Source organism: Mizuhopecten yessoensis, unplaced genomic scaffold (genome assembly GCF_002113885.1).
Source record: "Mizuhopecten yessoensis strain PY_sf001 unplaced genomic scaffold, ASM211388v2 scaffold3339, whole genome shotgun sequence".
NCBI classification, from domain to species: Eukaryota; Metazoa; Mollusca; class Bivalvia; order Pectinida; family Pectinidae; genus Mizuhopecten; species Mizuhopecten yessoensis.
The window spans coordinates 630676-651491 of NW_018404995.1; the positions used below are offsets into that span (position 1 = coordinate 630676).

General features: G+C 36.3%; 3 protein-coding genes across 10 annotated transcripts in view; 1 reads left to right on the forward strand and 2 right to left on the reverse strand.

Annotated features, from left to right (window-relative positions):
- The window catches only part of LOC110447384, a 43960-nt gene extending 36056 nt beyond the window's left edge, over positions 1–7904 (reverse strand). The window contains exons 1-3 of one of the 3 annotated variants that reach the window (XM_021493029.1): positions 7827–7904; positions 6098–6224; positions 23–106 (exon numbers count right to left, since the gene is read on the reverse strand). In XM_021493029.1, the coding sequence (XP_021348704.1) occupies positions 23–71 (49 nt within the window). In that variant the 5' untranslated portion in view covers positions 72–106; positions 6098–6224; positions 7827–7904. Of the gene's footprint in view, positions 1–22; positions 107–6097; positions 6249–7826 lie in introns of all 3 variants that reach the window. The other 2 variants (XM_021493030.1, XM_021493031.1) reach the window with 2 other exon arrangements.
- Positions 7866–17697, forward strand: LOC110447387. 3 transcript variants are annotated; one of them, XM_021493039.1, is made up of 4 exons: positions 7866–7957; positions 10965–11080; positions 13796–14113; positions 14488–17697. In XM_021493039.1, exons 2-4 carry the CDS (start codon positions 10982–10984, stop codon positions 15130–15132), a joined length of 1062 nt encoding a protein of 353 aa, XP_021348714.1. In that variant the 5' UTR covers positions 7866–7957; positions 10965–10981; the 3' UTR covers positions 15133–17697. The 3 variants fall into 3 exon arrangements, with proteins under 3 accessions (XP_021348714.1, XP_021348715.1, XP_021348713.1); XM_021493038.1 differs by lacking the exon at positions 7866–7957 and adding an exon at positions 8016–8379; XM_021493040.1 differs by lacking the exons at positions 7866–7957; positions 10965–11080 and adding an exon at positions 8015–8379.
- Positions 17698–18607: 910 nt separating this feature from the next.
- LOC110447386 (G patch domain and ankyrin repeat-containing protein 1 homolog) overlaps positions 18608–20816 on the reverse strand; it is a 52522-nt gene continuing 50313 nt past the window's right edge. For 2 of the 4 annotated variants that reach the window (XM_021493037.1, XM_021493035.1), the window contains exon 2: positions 18608–19857. In XM_021493037.1, the coding sequence (XP_021348712.1) occupies positions 18729–19832 (1104 nt within the window). In that variant the 5' untranslated portion in view covers positions 19833–19857 and the 3' untranslated portion in view covers positions 18608–18728. The other 2 variants (XM_021493036.1, XM_021493034.1) reach the window with 2 other exon arrangements.

Below are 20816 nucleotides of genomic sequence, written 5' to 3' on the forward strand. Positions count from 1 at the left end.
TACTTAAAAAAGAAATATTTACCGAATCCGGACACCGGAGCAGGTGCAGGACCACTGGATGCCTCCGCCATGTTGTTCCGAATAGACTATGATTACATGTTACTGTCTGAAAATTAGGAAACAAAGTGTATGGTCACCAACATTATAACCTGATTATTTTGAAACCTAATTTTAAGTTTGGTCCATGATGATTTATAATGTCAACCACATTTACTGTATTAACTTTCATGTGCTTTGAAACCAATCGGGCATTATTTTGCGTCAAAACGTTCAGCCAGTTTTGAATTACATTTACATATACTGAAACGTACCACGGAATAGGAGAATTCAAAGCATCGCTAATCACACACAGTATAGCGAAATCATGAACGTTCTCTGTTTAGCACGAATTGTGTTATATCATTAACAAAATTGAAAAGTATCAAAACAGGATAAAAGTGTACTTCTATTTTACTATTCATGTCAATGGTTTTGATTTGATTAATTCCACATCAGATCGTATTTTATTTATGTGCGCACATATAGTTTTTATGAACAGGAATACTTTCCCGGTTTTCAGAAGGAAAAAAACCCATTCAGAAATACATATTATGCGATTGTATGATATTGTCTACTGTGCATTCACGCGTTTTGTGGATCATTTGAAGATAGAGATATTACAATAACAAGTCAATATCGCTTTCAGGGGTAAAACATTTTTACAATTATAAAACATTTGAATGTTTATTTTCATTAATTTAGTTTTACGATAGCATTATTGTATCTGGCGGGTGCTAAGCGACAATTGATGGCTGTCAAGGTTTAAGCCAAACCCAGATCAATAACCTTTCATATTTTTTTCATATATCCTCATTGATTGAATCAAAACATATTAAGGTCGGTGAAATACTACAATGTTTTATTGTTCCTTTTTTCAGAAACAGAAGGTCAATATTCGCTTGATGAAGTCACTACAATCGTAACGTCACAATGCTTTATGTAAGATGCATTACATTCTCTCATGGATTTTAATCAGTCTCCCTTGTAGATTTTAGAATACAGTGTCAGTTTTATATCTAACAGAACAATTAAGGACTTCCATTTCCTGTAATTTCGATGAATATACGGTCAAATGTGACATGAGGAAGTGATATTGACCGAAGTCGACTTCGTCTAGGTCGATATGGACTCCTGACCACCATGAAATATTTCAATTTTACCGACCCTTTGAAAAATAATAATTATTTAACGAAGTATTAATAATTGGGTAATTAAGTAGTCTTGTTTTAGAGATATTCACACTTGAAAAACGCTAATTTGCATTGAAATAGTAAAATTATTCATGAAGTTAGGTTTTAGCATTACTGAATTAAAGTTTTACACGTTTAAGTTCTTTGTTCTTTTCGTCTCAACTAGACGGAAGGTTTATCTTAAACTACATATGACGTTGTATCAGGAGGTCCTCTGATATCTATTATTGGATCCTCTGGTAATTCTTATTTATATTTTTGATCTCCCTCTCTATATCCAACATTGTGAAGTAGACTTTTATGCAAATGTTGTTAGTTATGAAAAGAGAGTTGATTGTTGTGAATGAGAACCACAAAAATAATGAAAACATGCAAAATGTAAACCAGTGGTGTAAGGATAACATGTTTTAATTGACATAAAACTAGTACTATGGTACTTGGAAGGAACGTTGTCAGAAAAAATGTCCCTTGTTCCCTTGAGAGCATACTTAAATCAACAAACTGTCAAAAACGTTTAGGTATGTATACTGGTCAGAATTTGATTTTGGTAGATAGTATGAAAAATATTTGTCACAAGTTTCGCTTCATACATTAAACTGTAATCTATTGCATATTTTATTTTTAGAGTTCTTCAGTTATTCAAAACATGTTATGAAATAAAAAAAAATCTGTGAAATAGATATGTAATTTATCAACATTTCACCTCATGTAAAGTCCCATTAAGATTTTGGGGTTTGATGTTACAGAAATAAGTATAACTTCCTTCATGTACTAATCACTTTTCTCATTAATAGATGGTAGTTAAGTGTTCACTATGCATTGCCCAATCTTTTTGTTATTATACACATCGGGATATTTAATGTCAAGGTCATATCAAGGTTGAAGATCAGGGTGCATTGCCAAATTCAAAAACAATTTCTTAAGGCATTGTTTTATTTCAAACATAGTGGATTAATATTTATCATTTCAAAGAAATCGAGTTCTTTGCAACTACATCAACCGTAACACAATATTCTTGTTACAAGCACATTTGTGTACCAGCATACCGTTTCTTGCATTTGATAATAGCCGCCAAACCAGGATTGTTATCTTCAATGATGTGACTGTTCCATCACCATCAAATATCCACCCAAAACTCTGTGACGGATGCGGTACAATTTGAGAAGATGTCCATTTAATGTGCTGTTAGACCCATCCTATTTGTGGCAGGCCAAGACGATTGCCTGATACTACATTGCAAAAGTTTTTTTTTTTTAATTGATTGATTTTGAATTCTTCTGTGTGGCAGCTTCAGTGATGTGCAGCTCCTTCACAAATAAACGTGTATCATCTGAGCTAGGGTTTGTGGCAATTCGATGTAAAGGTAGGTATGAAGCCTAATCTGTTCTATCCCGAAGCTACATTAATATATGAAATGCATGATGACATCAGTATCATTTGCATACACAAATACTTTTTTGCTACTTTCTTACAGGGTGACAATGCATGCCTTCTCCTGTGTGTATTTCAATCCAGGTACTGATACCAACTGTCTGACGTGACTAACACGTGGCAAAAATAGTGAACGCATGTAGTGCCGGTAGATATCGTGGAATGTTCCATCTTGTTGAAATGACCACATTTGGACGTCTCAGTCCGAGCTAAATCAAACAGGATGGAGGGGATTAAGTACATGCATGTCTATCTATTAGCTCCTCTTCAGTAACTTCATCGCCATCACCACTTTACTTGCTCTAACCGCCACTTACTTTCACCTGTTAAAGTAGCTTACCTCTGCTTACTATCACCTATTAAAGTATCTGATTGGCACTTACTATAACCTGTTGAAATCTCTGACTGGGACTTACTATCGCCTGTTAAAGTATCTGACCCCCACGTACGATTTCCTGTTAAAGTCTCTTACCGTCACTTACTATCACCTGTTAAGGTATCTGACCGCCACTTACTACCACCTGTTAAGGTCTCCAACCGACACTTACTATCACCTGTTAAGGTCTCCAACCGACATTTACTATCACCTGTTAAGGTCTCTGACCGACACTTAGTATCACCTGTTTAAGTCTCTGACCGCCACTTAGTATCACCTGTTAAAGTATCTGACCGACACTTTCTATCACGTGTTAAAGTTTCTCGAGTATTCCAACTTCTACTCGAGTCTGTGCTTGCATTCTACTTGTTGCCTTGCCATATTTCTGTGTCCCAATTTTATTTAACTTGATAACAGCTAACTTAATTCCCCATAGTTATAGCATTTTCTCAATGTTGTTTCTCATTTTCCTTTGGCATGCGTCAAATCCCTTTTCACTTCCTCTGTTGCTTTCATTCAAGTAACAATTTGGAGCAATGTACTTGAAGTTCTGTCTGGGATGAGTTACATTCATTTCATTCATGGGATCATTTTATTGGTGATGATGTCTATGGTGGCCTGCAAAGTTGTTGAGTCCTTTGAGATTTGAACACTACCTGTTTCATGGTGTGCTATTCTGCATCTGAATTCATCTTTAGCATTCTCCGATATTTGTCAGCAATTGTAGCTGTGCTGGGTTTCGTTGAAAGCCATTTGGTCAGGGCTTACAGTTTGATGATCCTACACAGTCATTGCTTCTGTTTGACATCTGCATTGTAGGTTTCTTCTAATCCCTTTTAAGGAGTAGCTCCATTGTGTATCCCATCTCGTCTGCGGACGGTAAAGATACCATGTTCAATATATCTCTCATATGCTAAAGATGCTATGGTAGAAAGCACTGCTACCTCTTTGTGGTAAATGATTTCATCCCCAATAAATTACTATTTTTAGCTCACATGATTGAGCATATCAGCTAGTGCCATATGTTGTCGTACGTCGTGCGTTGACAATTTACATTTTCAGACTTTTTCAGAACAACTGCATCGATTGGCCTAGTGTTCTTATTTTTCGTGCCGATCCAAAACCCGAGATGGCCACCGTGTCTCTTATTGGCTGAGACATGTTCAAGAATCGCTAAAGCAGTTGACTTCAACCTTGATTAAAATGTTTGGTATGTGATCCCATGCAAGTACTTTCACTTAATTATTTATTGCTAATCCAAAAAACCAAGATGGCCGCCCCAGCATGTGATTGATTGCGTCACTTTCGACTTCCTCTCCAAACATCTACACTAATTTACTCCAAATACCCTTCAAAGGTTCTTTGTTACGTTCCAAACACGTATTCTTACATTTAGTTCTGATACGAAAATTCAAGATTGCCGCCCTGGCCTCTACTTTGCTGAGACATTTTGACTTCTTAGGAACGGCATCACTAATTGACTCCAGAATTAGTACAAATGTTCTGTTGAGGTCTCCAACATGGGTTCCAACTTTTAGTGCCGATCCGAAAATCTACGATGGCCGCCTTACCGTCTGATTTGTAGAGATCTTTTCGATTCTTCAGAACGGCTGAGGCGATTAACTACAAATTATATACGAACGTTACTTCTGGTTCTTATTTTTTGTCCGATCTGAAAATCAAAGATGGTCACCATGGCATCTGATTGTCTGAGACGTGTTTGACTTCTTCTCAAGAACGGCTGTACCTATCGACTCCAAATGTGAAGCAAATAATTCAAAAAGGACACCCTTGCATCTGATAAGCTTAGACATTTTGAATTTATTCTCAGGAAGTGCTGCATTGATTTACTCCAGACCTGGTACAAATTTCCTTATGAGGTTCCAAACAAGTTTTGTTGCTTTTCGTCCTGATCTGAAATTCCAAGAAAGCCGTTGTGGCCACTGACTGGCTGTGACATTTTTATTACAACTTATGTGCGCAATAGGGTTTACATAAAATACAACAAAAATGTACAATAATTTATTGTATTGTTATGATGCCAACGTACAACAAAAAAGGTTTATTTACAATAACAACAACTAGCACAAAATCAACAACGTTAACGACGGTATATTCTGGATTTAACGTTGTAATTAGTTGAGGAAAATTATCCAATTTGAACATTCTGATTCGGTAAAGTGTTTGGGTAACATTGGATAAAAACTAAACTACTAGTAGTTCAAAACGAATTTCAAACTTTACTTCATATGACCTAGGCATTATAGAGTTCAGCGAATATATACAATGTTAGAAAGCATAGGCGATGCATACTCAATATAAAACTACCATCCATTGATGAGGGAAGTGACTAGTACAGGCAATAAGGTAATCCTTTCTCTGTAACATTATATTAGATTTAAGGGTTATATACATGACCTATACATGCCTTCTTATAATTCTTATGATGTTGATTGGAATAATATAGCGCTTTTCGTACTCCTTCCCCTTTTTTAATTTGACATTATACTTGACAATAACAAATCACCTGTCGATTTCAGTGATGAGTGGCCAGTTTAAAACATGATCCAGACAGTCCATACTAACGAAATTATAAGGCCACCCTTTGACTACGGAGTGGAATCACCTACACGTAATTCCAAATACCAGAGGCCCCTAGGGTATAAATAATACAATTCACGCTGTGAAATATGAATAAGAAAAATAATGGCCTAATTCCATTTTGTTTCTATGAATTGTTTTGGTTTCGTTTTGTGTTTTCAGAAATCCCTTAATATCATCGTTTAAAAATCATTACAAGAATTCCTGTGTCTACAGTTATCATAACTTTAGCATGTGACAACAAGGAGGGGAAGGAGACTTCGCAAGCACACTTAAGATATCACCCCCATCCCCGGGTCCCTTACCCTGGATCCGTCCAGCTCCTAAACTAAATCAGAACAAGGGCTAGTCTGGCACCCTAACTTCAGGTTATTACTCTTTTCTTTTTGTTCTACCCTTTTCATTAGTACCGAAATTACATATTACTAAATTAGTGCTAGTTAATAAATGTGTAACTTACCGTATGTAGCATGGAACTCCAGTCGTTAAGCCTCCTGCATGTATCCACACGTTACACCTTGTTGTCATGTGATACTACATCGTGAGACAGCAAACTGAACGTTGTTCGAGCTTAGTTGACCTTTGACCTGAAACCCGTAACATGCGAGTACCTATCAAAAAGAGTATGAAAACTGCACGTATGCATATAAACCTTTGGTGCGCTTTAATGCGAGAAGGATGGTCAATACTATATGAAAGGTAAAGTTTAAAGGCTGACGTATAAACGATTTCTAACTTGAACGATGACTGATAATGGTGTTACTTCCTTTCTGTTTTCAAGGAATGTTTTAGTTTCGCTTTTGCGATTTCAGAAATTCACTTGTACAGGCAATAAGCTAATCCTTTCTATAAAGCGCTATATTATTCCCAATCAACATCATAGGAATTATAAGAAGGCATGTATAGATCATTTAAGGAATGATTTTTATTTTTTCAACATTTATGAGGTCGTAACAACAATGGGTTTTTGGACATATTTTACATGAATCGCTAAGGCGATTCATTAAATATGTCCATAAACCCATTGTTGTTATGACCTCATAAATGTTGAAAAGATAAAAATCATTCCTTATATTTACATTGACGAATCCTTTCAGTGGATCGATATAACAACGAATAAAACAAATAAACAGGGTTTGTTCCTGCTTATACACGGGTGCAACGCAGTGGCGAGAACAGTGTGTTATCGCGGGGAAATGTGACACTATCGTGAGAGATCTTAGCAACCGTCAACAACAATAACACAACAAAATGTAGTTCCATATTCAATGTTTATTTGTAGCACAGGACACGTGAATACGTGGATATTTCACAAAGCACAGTTCAATAATATTTTAAGATGTAAGAATTAAGCATCTAGGTCGGTCGTTCCGAGTGAGTAGTTTTTGTAGTGTATTACTACGCAGTGTGATCAGGTTACTATCAGTTCCCACGTGCTGAGATTCTATGAACACCTGTGTTATGCATTTATGAATGTAATTTTTGTCAATGGGTCTAAGCATACAGAATGTAAATATATATATATATCATTCAAACCGGTTGTATGAAAAACCCTTTAGTTTTAATGCCGTTCTCCATGTATCATCATGTTACATACTCCTTTTTAACCAGACATCATTTCGTCAGTCAAGTTATACTTGACAAAACAAATCACCTTTGGATTTCCGTGATGAGTGGCCAGTTAAAGCATGCTCCAGACAGTCGGCCATACTGACGAAATTATAAGGCCACCCTTTGACTACGGAGTGGAAATCACCTACACTTACTTCCAAATAGGGGCTCAGTAGAATGCATTTCACACTGTGAAATAAGAATAATGATTATGCTGACCGATTCCAAAATTGTATATGAATTGTTGTAGTTTCGTTTTGTGTTTCAGAAATCCCTTGATATCATCATTTAAAATCATTACAGGAATTCCTGTGACAACAATTATCATAAATTTAGCCTGTGACAACAAAGAGGGGACGGAGAATTCGCAAGCACACTTAAGTTATCACACACACACATACACCGGGCCCCCTTCCCTGGACCCACCCCGCTCCTAAAGTAATCCATTCCGAGCAAGGACTGCCTTTGTTTAGGTTTTACTTTTGCAAAATTGTTCTTTTCTCTTTGTTCTACTCTTTTCTTTAGTACCGGGATTATATATTATTAAATTACTGCTAGTTAATAAACGTGTAACTTACCGTGTATAACACTGAACTGCATCCGATAGACCTCCAGTAGTTTTGAACACTTTACATCTTGTAGTCATGTGATACTACATAGCGAGACTTCGTTCGAGCTAAGTTGACCTGTGACCTGAAACCCGTAACACGTGAGTACCTATCGAAAAGTGTATGAAAACTGCACGTATGCATATAAATCTTAGTGTAAACGATTTCTAACTTGAACGGCGACTGATAATGGCTTTCTGTTTTCAAGGAATGTTTTAGTTTCGCTTTTGCGTTTTCAGAAATTCTCTTGATATAAACGTCTAGAATACATCACAAGTATATCCGTCTGCATATCTACATAGTCCTCAACAATTTCATACCTGGTACTTAACACTGTATTTGTGTTAATAAGCATTTAGTGAACAGGTAAATAACAACACGTTATACTCTTACCGTGTCGGACACTGGACGTTTTGCACACGTCACGTTACATAGTTTAGTCCTGTGATTCTAAATCGTGAGTCACCAACGGAAACAGAGCGCTCACAGAGCCGAGTTTACGGAGACATTAAAACCATAACACGTGAGTACTTAAACAAAGTCATTCAAACTGAACGTATGTCGATGTTTGGTTTCCTTTACATATGATTAACAAATATCATTAGTAGGTAATATAAGTCTCAAGCTAGAGTGTTTGTACAGGTTCATTCTTTTAGTTTCACTTTGCGTTCTCAGAAATCTACTCAATGTAAGATGGGGGTATACACTCATTTCACCTATGTCAAAGAGTCACGATGTATTGGTCACTACGCATACCAGTAGTCAATGCAAAGTGTCGGTTAGAGTGAACGCTGTCTAGTCCATACAGAATGCGTATCGACGGTGAACCAAGTATAAATGATTGTACAAGAGTAATTCTCACAATAACAGATATATTTCTTCCGACTAGGCCTAATGCAAAGTCTCCAATCAGTAAAACGGTATTAGTTTCAAAATTTTGCATGACTTTACGTCAAAACCATAACTATAGTTAGATATATTTATATATCAAGAATCAGCAATATACTAATAAATTAAGAATTATCTACACACTTTTAAAGGGACATCACGTGAAAAGTCGTTTTCTTTTTTAATGAATGTATGTATTGTATGCACTTCCACTTATGTTACCTCGCTATCCCCATATTCATAGTCCGTTCCAAATGTCCAGTTTGACCACTTGAATTGTTCGGGAAAGACCCTACTAAAAATAGCGCCGATAACGACACCTGACTCGGCAGTAAACACAAGTGGTGCGAGCGAGATGAAACGGTTTCCAAAGGGGCCCCCAGAGAGGGGCCGTCAGGCAACAGCAACTTCTTACCGCACTATGAAACCAAGTATATGATTTAGTTTAAATCAATTTTATTGCAACAAAAGACAAATGGATTGGACAAAAGTTATTGCAACTTACTTACGTCCTTTCCGTAACAGAAAATATATATACAAAATTAATGAGTCACGTAATAACCTAATACAATTCATATATGTATATATATATAAGATGTTAAAGATGGGTAACAGCAAAAGAGGTAATGATAGGATTAGGGACACCAACGTATAGTTTTTAAATATGTATTCGGAGAGTTTACTTGAGATCGCGTGCGTGATTTTCCCAATCAAGTCGGCGTAAGCAGTATAACTAATCTATACATACATGTCCTTCTGCTTTTCTAAAGTTCAATCACATTCCGTGCCGCATTTGCCTTTCTCCTGTGTCACTCCAAGTCCTTTTGTGAATTCCTGCCTTACATACTTAGCCGACTAGATTAGGAAAACCGGACACGCACTCTTTGTCATATGGAAACGGTTATGATATTGATGGACGCTAAGATTGAAGTTAGTACACAGAGATCGTTGGTGTTGGAAAAAGGGAGAGGGGCTGGAATAAGAGAGGAGGTGGAGGGGAGAGACAGATGAGAATAGTCGAAATAGGTATCCTGGTTATTCAATAAGACTATTGGGTATTACATGTTAAACCGTTTGGAGCTTAAAATGAACAGTTGTACAGACCTACAAATTTGAATGTTTAGATTGTAGTCAAGGTTTGCATCTCCGAAGAGAAGGTGTTCAACAGTGATCTCGTTATACCAATCGAGGGATTGGAGCATTATATTACGGGATTGGTCAAATTTTTTACAATTTAGTAAGAAATGGGAAGAGTCTTCCGAGTCATTTCCGCAGTCGCAAGTAGAGTTGTCTCGAAGGTGGGCTTTAAAAAGGTCGTAATTTAAAGAGCTACTGCGGTTTCGTAATTGGCAATGTATAACATTTACTTTTCTGGACCCATATTCAAGAAAACATTTAATATAAGAAGGGGTAGTGACTTGGGGCTGAATAAGAGATTTAAANAAGATAATACTGATAATAAAGAAAACAATATTTTGACAAATCTATGAATGGCGGAAGTGTATAGTTTGACCTGTGATTTGTATATTTAAAACTAAGGTGAAAAAGATAATTAAGTGGATCCCTGGTGTTATGGCCAGTAATGTTGCCAGCTAATTGATGGATATCAGGTAAAAAAAAATACTTGATCAATCACTAGGTTGATACATGTATTTCGAAGATTACAGAGGAACAACACTCGACTTCAAAACCAGTCAATTTTACAGTTACGGTAATGTGGGATTCGTTTGATGTACTCATAGGACTAAACTAGTCTTTTTCGCCTCATCCGAAATGTGGCACACACTGAGCCTTCAATTTTGTCAAGTCTTTTTCAAGGGGTGCAGAGAACGTACCCCCTGCAGTATTGAGGATTGAGTAAAAATGTATAATATGATCTAGTTGGGAAATATATTTTAAACCGGTAAGTCATAATTAGTAAGTACCAAATATACTAGTAACTTGAAGAAAAGGAGAAGTAAACACTTTCATCCAAATATTCTCGAATCAGACGACACACTTAGCTTGGAGATTTTGAATCATTGTGACGTCATCTGGTGAGCACAAGTGACTTGTAAATATTTGATAGCGACAGGTTTTACAATTTTAATGCTCACTCATTCCAGAATTCATTACCCTGATCAAGTGTTTAATGCTATTTACAATAACTACAGTAAACGATCATCAAGCATTCACCTCTATGTAGCACATATATCATATTTACCGTGTTGATTTTAATAGGTTGAAAACGTAGTAACATGCTGTGCCGAAATTGTTCCACTGAAAAATTGTCAACGGAGTTTCCACCCTGTGATGTAACAGACAACTGTGATCACCCAAATTTAATATGTATGCAGGTAAGATTGAAGATATATTATCCCCTCGCAACGAAAGTTCGAGTTGATATAGGATTCAGCCCGTATGTACATGTACGTACGTTACACTCATTGTCATCGCTTTACCGACTTCATTCCTCAATGGAACATTATGAAACTTCAATGCAAGTGTTTGGTATGGCAATGCCTTAAACAAGTTTGCGTTTCGGGTTTCTATGTTGAAGGTCAAGGTCACTGTTACTATTTCTAGAAAAAACTTTGTCATCACTCTACCGATTTCATTCCTAAATAGAATTTCGTGAAACTTGATACCAGTGTTATGTTTGACAATATCTTGAGAACAAGTTCGCATTTCAGGTTACTGAGATTAAGGTCAAGGTCACTTCAGCTATTTTTAGTAAAAACTTTGCCATCGCTCTACCGACTTCATTCCTAAACGGAATTTCATGAAACTTGATACCAGTGTTAAGTATGACAACATCTTTCGGGTTTCTGCGTTGAAGGTCAAGTTCACTGTTACTTATTTTAGAAAGAAAACATTTTGTCATCACTCTCGCGACTTCATTATTGAACGGAATTTCATGAAACGTCATGCAAGTGTTTGTAAGGTAATGCCTTGGACGAGTTCGCATTTCCGATTTCACAATGTTAAATGTCACGGTAACTGTTACATAGTTTTAGAAAAAAAACTTTGTCGTCGCTTTACCGACTTCATTCCTCAACAGAATTGCATGAAACTTGAAACAAGTGTTTGGTGTGACAATACCTTGGAGAAGTTGGCATTTCGGGTTACTGCGTTAAAGGTCAATGTCACGTTTACCATTTTTACAAAAACAATTGCCATCGCTCTGTCGACTTCATTCCTCAGTGGAATTTCATGAAACTTCATGCAAGGTAATGCCTTGAACAACTTCCCCTTTCGGGTTTCTACATTAAAGGTCAAGGTCACTGTTACTATTTTTAGAAGAAAAAAACTTTGTCATCGCTCTAGCTACTTCATTTCCTCTTACATATGTCACAATGTGTTAATGAGTGGGAATTCGTATCACTTGTGATACCTTGTTTTATTCTAGGAATGATTAATATTTATCACGAAAAACACCCGCCATCCTGTAGAGCTGAGACACGCTGTTAATTGCATGTTGTTTACATTACAATCGAATATACCACATCTGTGTTTTTACAAATGTATTCACATATTTCATTAATTAACAGTCTAAAGTTAGATAAAAAAAAATCATTATGAACATTGAGCAGTTTTCGAAAGGGTATACATGAACATCGGCATAACATTTAGTAGTAACTATTCTGTCATACATAGATATATTTAATGTCATTTTATATATCGGAATAGATAACTTGCTCCCTCCAGTTAACAACTTAAACCAGAACGTGAGAATGCATTGACAAATGATTTTAGCCAGTTTTACCAGCCGTGACATCAGCTGGGGACGGGTGCCAATGTGTGTCATTTCGCTTACCTGAATATGTATGTGACACGCTCTCGGTTGCAGTGGAACGTCCGATGGGGTTGGGCCCATATCCCTGCGCGGAGCTCCCTTACTCTCGTATACCATCAGATTTTTATTATGAAACCCTTTAATAAAACCGCAGATCTAGAATTTGAACTTCACACTCTCTAATAAAAACTTACTCTTGAAATAAAACTTCTTAATCAATCCACATGAAGAAAAAAAAAACCGCTATATTATCGCAGAGATTATTCACAGGTGATAAAGGGTTCCACACAGCATCCATGGTGACCCTGCAGGGCGCGACGTAACATGAATCGCCGAGATAATACATAGGAATACATAGTGACATTATTTCACGCATTAATTCTCAAAATTCACTGGATCATTTTTATTGTGTAATGTAGGATGCACAACTTCACCTTTACCTCTTTCAGTTTACAAATGCACATCCAGGTATTCAAAAATGGCCCGTTATCTCAAATACTGTCAGTGCAGAAATACAACACAATTCACGACAATAAAACTAGCATCAGATCTCACCAACACATCTTTATATATTAAATGTTCATGATACTTTTTATATAAAGATATCATATTATGTATACATTTCCTTTGTACACTCCTTCGATAAACCTATCAACCAAAAACGTCGTTGTTATTCAAAATAAGCTAGAACTAAAACACCTGAATATTTTCATATGAAAAACTCTTCGGGTCTTTCCGTCTAACTGTTTAAAATTTCCGAAACCAATCATGTTGAGACGTTGAATTAAAATTATGTCGAAAACTCCCGAATGGTTTCCTATTGACGTTCGTCAACTGGCGGAACTGGTCACCTTAGAAAATACTATCTTCTGCCCGAAAAAAATGTCTGTCTCGTCATTTGGTAAAACAGTTTGTTCAAAAACCTATTTTAAACCGAATGAGATCACAAAGAACGATAGAAAAATATATTCTCTTTGTTGTATTCAATGGAAACATAAGCATTGAAATGTTTAATTGGGAAACAATATTAAGAAGCATGCAGGCTAAGTTTGTTTTGAACACAAACAGGAATTGAAAAACTTCTTTTGTGAGCTTTCGAAAACGTCTGTTCCCTTTGTCAAGCAAAGAGTGTAAAATGACCGGTGTCTCGATTCTAAACCGTTGAAAAGTTTCGAGAACTGAACTCGTATAGATTTCGGGACATTATAATAACTGGCTTTTGGCACGTAAGAGAATACCTTTGCTGTTGCCTTATCGAAACATGGTTTTCTTACAGTGTGTGGTCGAATACGTCAAAAAGGAGAAGAGCTGTCCTTTTACCGGGTGCCAAGAATCAGTGGATCCAGACGGCCACACCATGAAACTGCTGGAAGCCAATCTGGACGCAATGTTCACTGTGTACGAAAGTTCATACACACCGTCAGTAGTGACCCAGGGGTCAGAACTTATCCACGTGACTGTCCTCACAGGAGAATCTGTCTCGGTACCCTACTACTCCACCATGACAGTCCTTCAGCTGAAGGAAAACATTAAACTTAGATTGAAACACGACGTCAACAAGCAGAAACTCATTTACAACAACACCGAATTATCAGTATGTATGACTCTTTTTAACGTTATACTATTACTTATGATTATTTTTGTCCGTTTCAAATCCATGGCTTAGCGCTGTATATATCTCGATATAAGCATATCATGACTAATAAGAAAAGGCATTAAAACAATATTAGGTTTAACACAATCATAATGTTTTAGTAGTTTAGAATTCATTTATCATCGCGGCCTTTTGAATATTACAATATAGCCTTTAATAGGTGATGCATTTTTTCATTCATCATTATGTACATGTAAGTTGTAACACGTTTCAGTTTTATATCATGCGCTCGTTTCTATCGCATATTGTTTTTATCACATTGTTGTCACAGGACCAGAACATATTGTGTTATTTTTATGGTTTTGTACTTTCAGGACAGAACGAACAGTGGAAGCATTGCCACCCTCTCAGACTTCGATGTACCACCTAATGCCACTGTCTATCTCATGGTTCTACTCTATTCGATTCCTGAGGCCTTCGATCACGTGGTCTTTGATCTGCACTGGGGATACCCTGTGACAGGTGCAGATTTTCTGGACGCGTCTTGCTTGGTATACCAGGGAACAGCACTCAAGTCAGTATGCGACTATCGTGGATATCGGAAGAGCGGGTCTCAACAAAGTATCAAACCTTTCCCTTTGTCAGGGTTAAAGCACTCTGGTGATATTATGAATAAAATTAAAAGGATTGGCCATCACACCATCAATGTTCATCTGAAAAACATACCGACTGAGGTCACCAAAATGTTTTTCACATTGAGTGCATGGAATTCTCCCAACATTGCCAGATACCCAAATCCGAGTTTGAAATTCTATCAGGCTAATAATCCTACTGTTGATCTTTGCAAAACAACCTTTCAACATGCAAGGACTTCGCAGGCTGTTATCATGTGTTCGTTGTCACGAAATACTGATGGAACATGGCAAATCTACGAGTCTGGTAAATTGTCTTCTGGCAATGCCAAGAATTATGGTCCACTGAGCTCGACCATTGTCGGCCTGATCAGAAGTGGATATTGACGTTTGTGATATTAGAGTGACGTATAATAAAACAGAACCAATACTTTGTAACTTTTTTTATCGACATTACTAGATGACAGAATGAGTGTATACTTAATGTAACTTGTAATATTATAAAATCAGAATAAACTGGTAAGTGAGCTAACCATCACTGTTGTATTAATACTTCTCTATATTCAGGCTGAGTGAACATTGCGATTAGTAATTTAAAACAAGTATTGTTCAAGTTTGTTTATGTTTGTGTGTAATACATACTTATTGAGTTCTGAACTGCTAAGGCTGATTAATTTAGTGGACTGTTGCAGAAAGGCAATATAATCAGAGCTCTATAGAAGATAGGCATAGAGGTATCAATATGCACGTATATCTATAAATAAACCAGGAGGAGACAAATTGATATAAGTACTTATGTTCTTGTTTTCGAAACCTCTTTGTTGATTTTTGTATTATTTTGTCACGTCCATATATTGAATAAAATACTGTTTAAACTAAACCAGATTTAAAAGTGTATATCAATGGAAAGGTCTATATCTTATTCATGTTTCAAATCTTCATTTTTGTTAAATTGTATCCTTGAATAAAGTGTATTTGTTAAAAGTGTTCCCTACTGCCATCTTGAGAATTTATTCAATATTCAAGGCATACATGTATCAAAAATACGGCTTAGATTATAATAACGGGAAATTACTGACAATGTGGTAACATTAATATTGAAATGTTCGCGCTATGTCATTGTAAACAATTCATTGGTACTGCATACAATTTCGGTTTGTTTAACAGCTGTGACATTTCCGACAAATGTGAAGTACTGCTTATACAAAACGACATCATTTTAAGTCAACAAATTTCAAAACTGACCGAAAAATACATATTTTGTATTTGCAAAAATGTGGTTCCCTGATTGGAAAGTGCTCAAAAATGGGACACATATGGAAAACAAGTACATGAAGGATCGTTGTTCCTGCTTCATTAGAAATGGTCAACTGGATAACACGTCAGACTTTTGTGAAGGAATTACAGAAATAAATATGGAATGTTTCTTTGTGTTTCAATGTTTAAAACTTCTGCTATGTCAGTCACCAATAAGGATCTCGTACGTATAAACAAGCCAGTACATTAGTACATCTATCATAAATGTAAGGTAACATTTTGAATCTTACACGTTAGAACCTATATATAACACAAACAATGACCATTATATATACACCAAGTACAATACAGGTAAGTAATGCATATGTTTAAGTTTTGTTTCCTGGAAATATTTCGGTTAGAAATAATATTTGAGGTATGCTGTTCCCTGAACGCATATCGGTACACTAGGTATATCTCGTATGTGGTGGCATAGGCGAATAGGCGAGCGACAATAGATATGCTTATCCTCCATTATCTCTACAGAAATGCTATAACTAGCTATGCCCAACTATTTTTTTTTAAACAGAAAGTAATTTATTTCTTGTCATTTTCTTAGAGACTACCATAACCTGATTACAAAACAGCAATCAGAACCATGTTATCTTCAAAATTGGATTTTTAAGAATTTTTTGAAATTGTGAGATTTCACAATTGTTTTTTAGCATTTTCCTGAAAACGATCAAAAAAGCGTACAAGGTCAATAACATGGTATTTATGGGAGAATTTGTTTTCTCTTTTTTTTTACCACAATTTCAGAACCAATCTATTCTATTGTAAAATGAAAGATGTTCATGCTAAATATCACCCCTCACTCCGGAGATGATGCTAAAATGTTACTTCACAAAGAGTTACCTCCCCTTACAAAACACAATGAATGACATTAATAATCTCACAATCTTCCATGACTGTAAGAGGTGTGCAGTATCCTGCTCTGCTTCTCAACAAGGACACATTGGAGATGAAACAACATTCATGACGTTGTATAGATGTTGATTGAGTCTGTTGTGTCCTGTCGGAAGATGGTAGTTTGGTCAGATCTTGTTGGTGGTAACTGTATTGTTGCTGATGGGTGTTGAACAGAGATTTGATGATAGTCTTCATCTCTGTGTAGCAGACTGGGTTTTCTTCCTGTTATTGTTCAGCACCATTCTTTGCTAATTTATCGGCTTGTTCATTACCCCAAACTCCACAGTGAGAAGGAATCCACTGTAGAACTGTTGTCAGACTTTTGATGGTGTATAAAGCTTGTTCAAATTGAGGTTAAGCTTGTCGTTTGTCAAATCAATTGTAGCACAGAGAGGGTATCAGTCAGGAATACTACTTGAGTTGTGTTATCAATTTTGTTTTTGATGGAGTGTGCAGCATGAATAAGGTCTTCTTCTTCAACTTAGTAGTTTGAACAATGTAGGCCTGTTGGTATTGCTTCTGATTGTTGATCTCTGTTGGGGTACTTAATACATGTATATACCAGCCCCTCCTTTAATTGTGGCATTTGCTTACCCAAGAGTCTGAAGGGTACTTGTCTTCAAGCATACTCACTGTAATTACACATGATCTGATATGTTTTAGTCAGATAAATCATTAAAATAATATTTAAAAACAAAAATTTGTATTTGTACATGGTGTATGATCTGACAAGTTTTACTTATATAAGAAATTAAAATGATATTGAAAAACAAAAGCATGTCATATAAATTAGATATGTTTAATGTAAACTATGTACAGACCAACCATTGTATAGTATGTGTATGTCAGACAACACTGAAACTCGAAATAAATTTAAATTTAGGTCTATTCAATTTCTAACTGTATCAGCGTATGTAAACTCAAGTCAAGACTGAGTGACAGTAACTTAATTTAAAAGTTTAATCATTCAGAAACAAGTAAATAGTACCGAAATTTATGCAAATATACATCATTTAATATTTCAAATATATACAGAAAACAAAGAGAACTTCATAATTTTCTTGACCTCATAGCAACATCGCAACATGTGCCTTATTATGTTGTGCAGGATATATTAACAGTGTGTACTCTGCTTAACCACCTGGTGGTGGGGCTTGCTGTGGACTCTAGTTTGCAGCTAGTCTATAATTTAGCACCCGTGAGTCCTGTAGGTTTATGTACTTTCAGTTAAAAGTCAAGTTCTTCCACCTCTTCAAAGTTATAAGTACAGCCCATACAATGAACCTAGGACACACATATTTACGAGAATCAATGCGTGACATCTGAGGAGCTTAATGGTTTGGCTGTCTAGATCTATGCTCAAGGAATTCCTAGACTGTAAACAGGGGAGACAAATCTTTCACTTTAAAATATTCTGGTTAGTAAACATGTGACTGTATTTCTGCTGAAATTAAATAATTCATTTGCATGTGAAGTTATTTGCATTTAAAGGGTGATCATGACTGTGTGGCATCTTTGAGAGAATAAAAAACAGATTTTTATGCAAAATCAATTACATACTATTTTTGTTGTTTTCTTGGTTTTAAGTATGAATGGAAGAAAAACAGTTACCAGCAAATAAAGATCATGAAGTAAAAGTAATAAGTAAAATATTGTTAATGAGTATATTCCATACTTTTATTGATTACATTTGGAAAAAGACATACAAGTACAAACATGCACTAATAATCACTGCTTACATGGGAAAATTTGCAACCAACCTTTTGAATATGAAAGAATTAGTCATTTAAATTGAACTCAAATCTCAACTTTTTCTCCCATTGGTTTAGTTTTCTCTCCTTTGCTTTCTGAGCCCTTTTGCTTAAAGTTCTGGCAGACATTTTCCTTTCAGTCACATGAACATTTCTCTTAACAGCACTGATGTCTCTTGGGCCAAAATGTGTAACCTTAGCTTTCTCCTTAGATCTGTCAGATCCTAAGCAAGCCCTGTCCTTTTTAATAACTGTCTTAACTGGAAATTTCTGTCCCTGACCCTCCGACCCCAAGCCTTTCTCACCATCCCATCCAGTTCGCCTCATTATCTGATACCCTTTGTTCCTGGAATGTTCCAAGAAACTGTGAGGTTTTGCTTTCACCTTTTTATTAAATAGATGTACTGTTGATGTTTGATGATGTGTTTGTGAGGCTTCTTTGATGTCCTGTTTACAAACATCACAGTAGAATGTATGCACCTCTAGGTCATTTGTACCAGTGGAAGAGGACCTTGTTCTTCCATCAATGACCTCACGTTTACTCAGGTCAAAATCTGATATCAATTTCATTATCCCACAGTGACCTGCATCAGAAGCAATGGAAGCAGCCGTTTTGCCACCTGATGCAGTGAGATGTGTATTGGCACCACTGCCCAATAGCTGTTTTACCACTCTCCTCTGTCCACTACATGCAGCACACATGAGTGCTGTCCACCCAAACCGATCCTGACTGTTTACGTCCACACCGGCGGTCAAACACGCCTCGACTCTGGCTAGGTCTCCATTCTGGGAACTTGTCAGAAAAGTTCCCACATTTAAGTTCTGGCATTGAACTAACATATTACTAGGTTGTTTGCACAGTTCCAGCTGTCCCCTCTTATGGCGTTTTGGATTGACCTGTTCTAGCGATGTGTCATCACTCTGTCCACTACTGTTCCGGTCTTTTGACTTGCCTGAATGACTTGATATGATGTCCTTGTAAAAAAGGACTGCATCATTTCCAGACAAGGGCTGTTCACAGTTAGATTCAAGGAGTTGTCCCTTACATGACTCCGAGTCTGCTTTGTCACTGGATGGCTTTACAAATTTCACCAAGTTGGAGAATTCTGCCTTCATCAGATCATCCATCATTCACAAAGGTTTGGATTCCCAGTACCTAAAATATTATAATAGATATACTGGTATATATATATATATAAGAATTACTTCAGGGGGGAAAACTCTTAACTAGCTGATATATAAATATTTATGTACAAAAATAATTTCCTAAATCATATCCGACTGAAAGATGGACAAACAACAAACCATGTGCGACCGAGTTTGTGAATATGTTAATTCACCAATAGCTTAAATGAATAAATGAAATATAATTTTGTTTTAAGATTCAACAAGCCCCCTTAATCATGGTATGGTCATCCAGAATTTTAACCCCTCAACAGAGACGTATATTATACGTCTCTGCCCTCAATAAGTCAAATTTAATGGTCCCAATAAAACATCCAAATTTAGATGTACGTAATTTGGATATATATAACCAGGTACATAACGACAATAACTTTGTCGATAATGAGGCGTAAATGCTGTTTTCATAAAATAGTTTACTGTTATTATAATTAACAGGTCAATCTATTTTGCGACCCAACTAAACGTTACAAAATGACATGTTATCTAAAATTCATTTACATACTAATGGTCGTGTGGAGCTTATTCATGGGGAAGCATGGCGGCGAGGCCACAAATAGAGGTGGATGTGGCCATGTAAACCACTTAATTCATAAGAAAATTCCCAAGTAAACGAAGGCAAAGTGACTTAGATTGATAAATGATAGGCTAACATTACCGTTACTTACGTTTGTAAAACGTTACACTGTAAAATACAGTAGGGTTGCAATGCTTGCGTATGAACGCCACATTACTGCATTCATCTGATTGTATTGGGATACTAAATAGGGAGTTGGCCAATATATTGCATGTCAGGGTTGACGTAAATTGTGATAAAATACAAGTCAATCAGGGACGTATCTGAGTCAATATACATACAATGTAAACGTCCGCATGGAAGTTATTCCGAAGGGATATAAAACTAATATCAGAATTGAGTTTCCGGTCGGGTTT

What these genes read in the sequence shown, in the direction of transcription:
- LOC110447387 (XM_021493039.1), top strand. Translation starts at nt 10,982, where the DNA reads ATGCTGTGCCGAAATTGTTCCACTGAAAAATTGTCAACGGAGTTTCCA. An exon ending in CAAATTTAATATGTATGCAG is followed by an intron (nt 11,081 to 13,795) that starts GTAAGATTGAAG and finishes GTTTTCTTACAG; the next exon opens with TGTGTGGTCGAATACGTCAA. An exon ending in ACAACAACACCGAATTATCA is followed by an intron (nt 14,114 to 14,487) that starts GTATGTATGACT and finishes TTGTACTTTCAG; the next exon opens with GACAGAACGAACAGTGGAAG.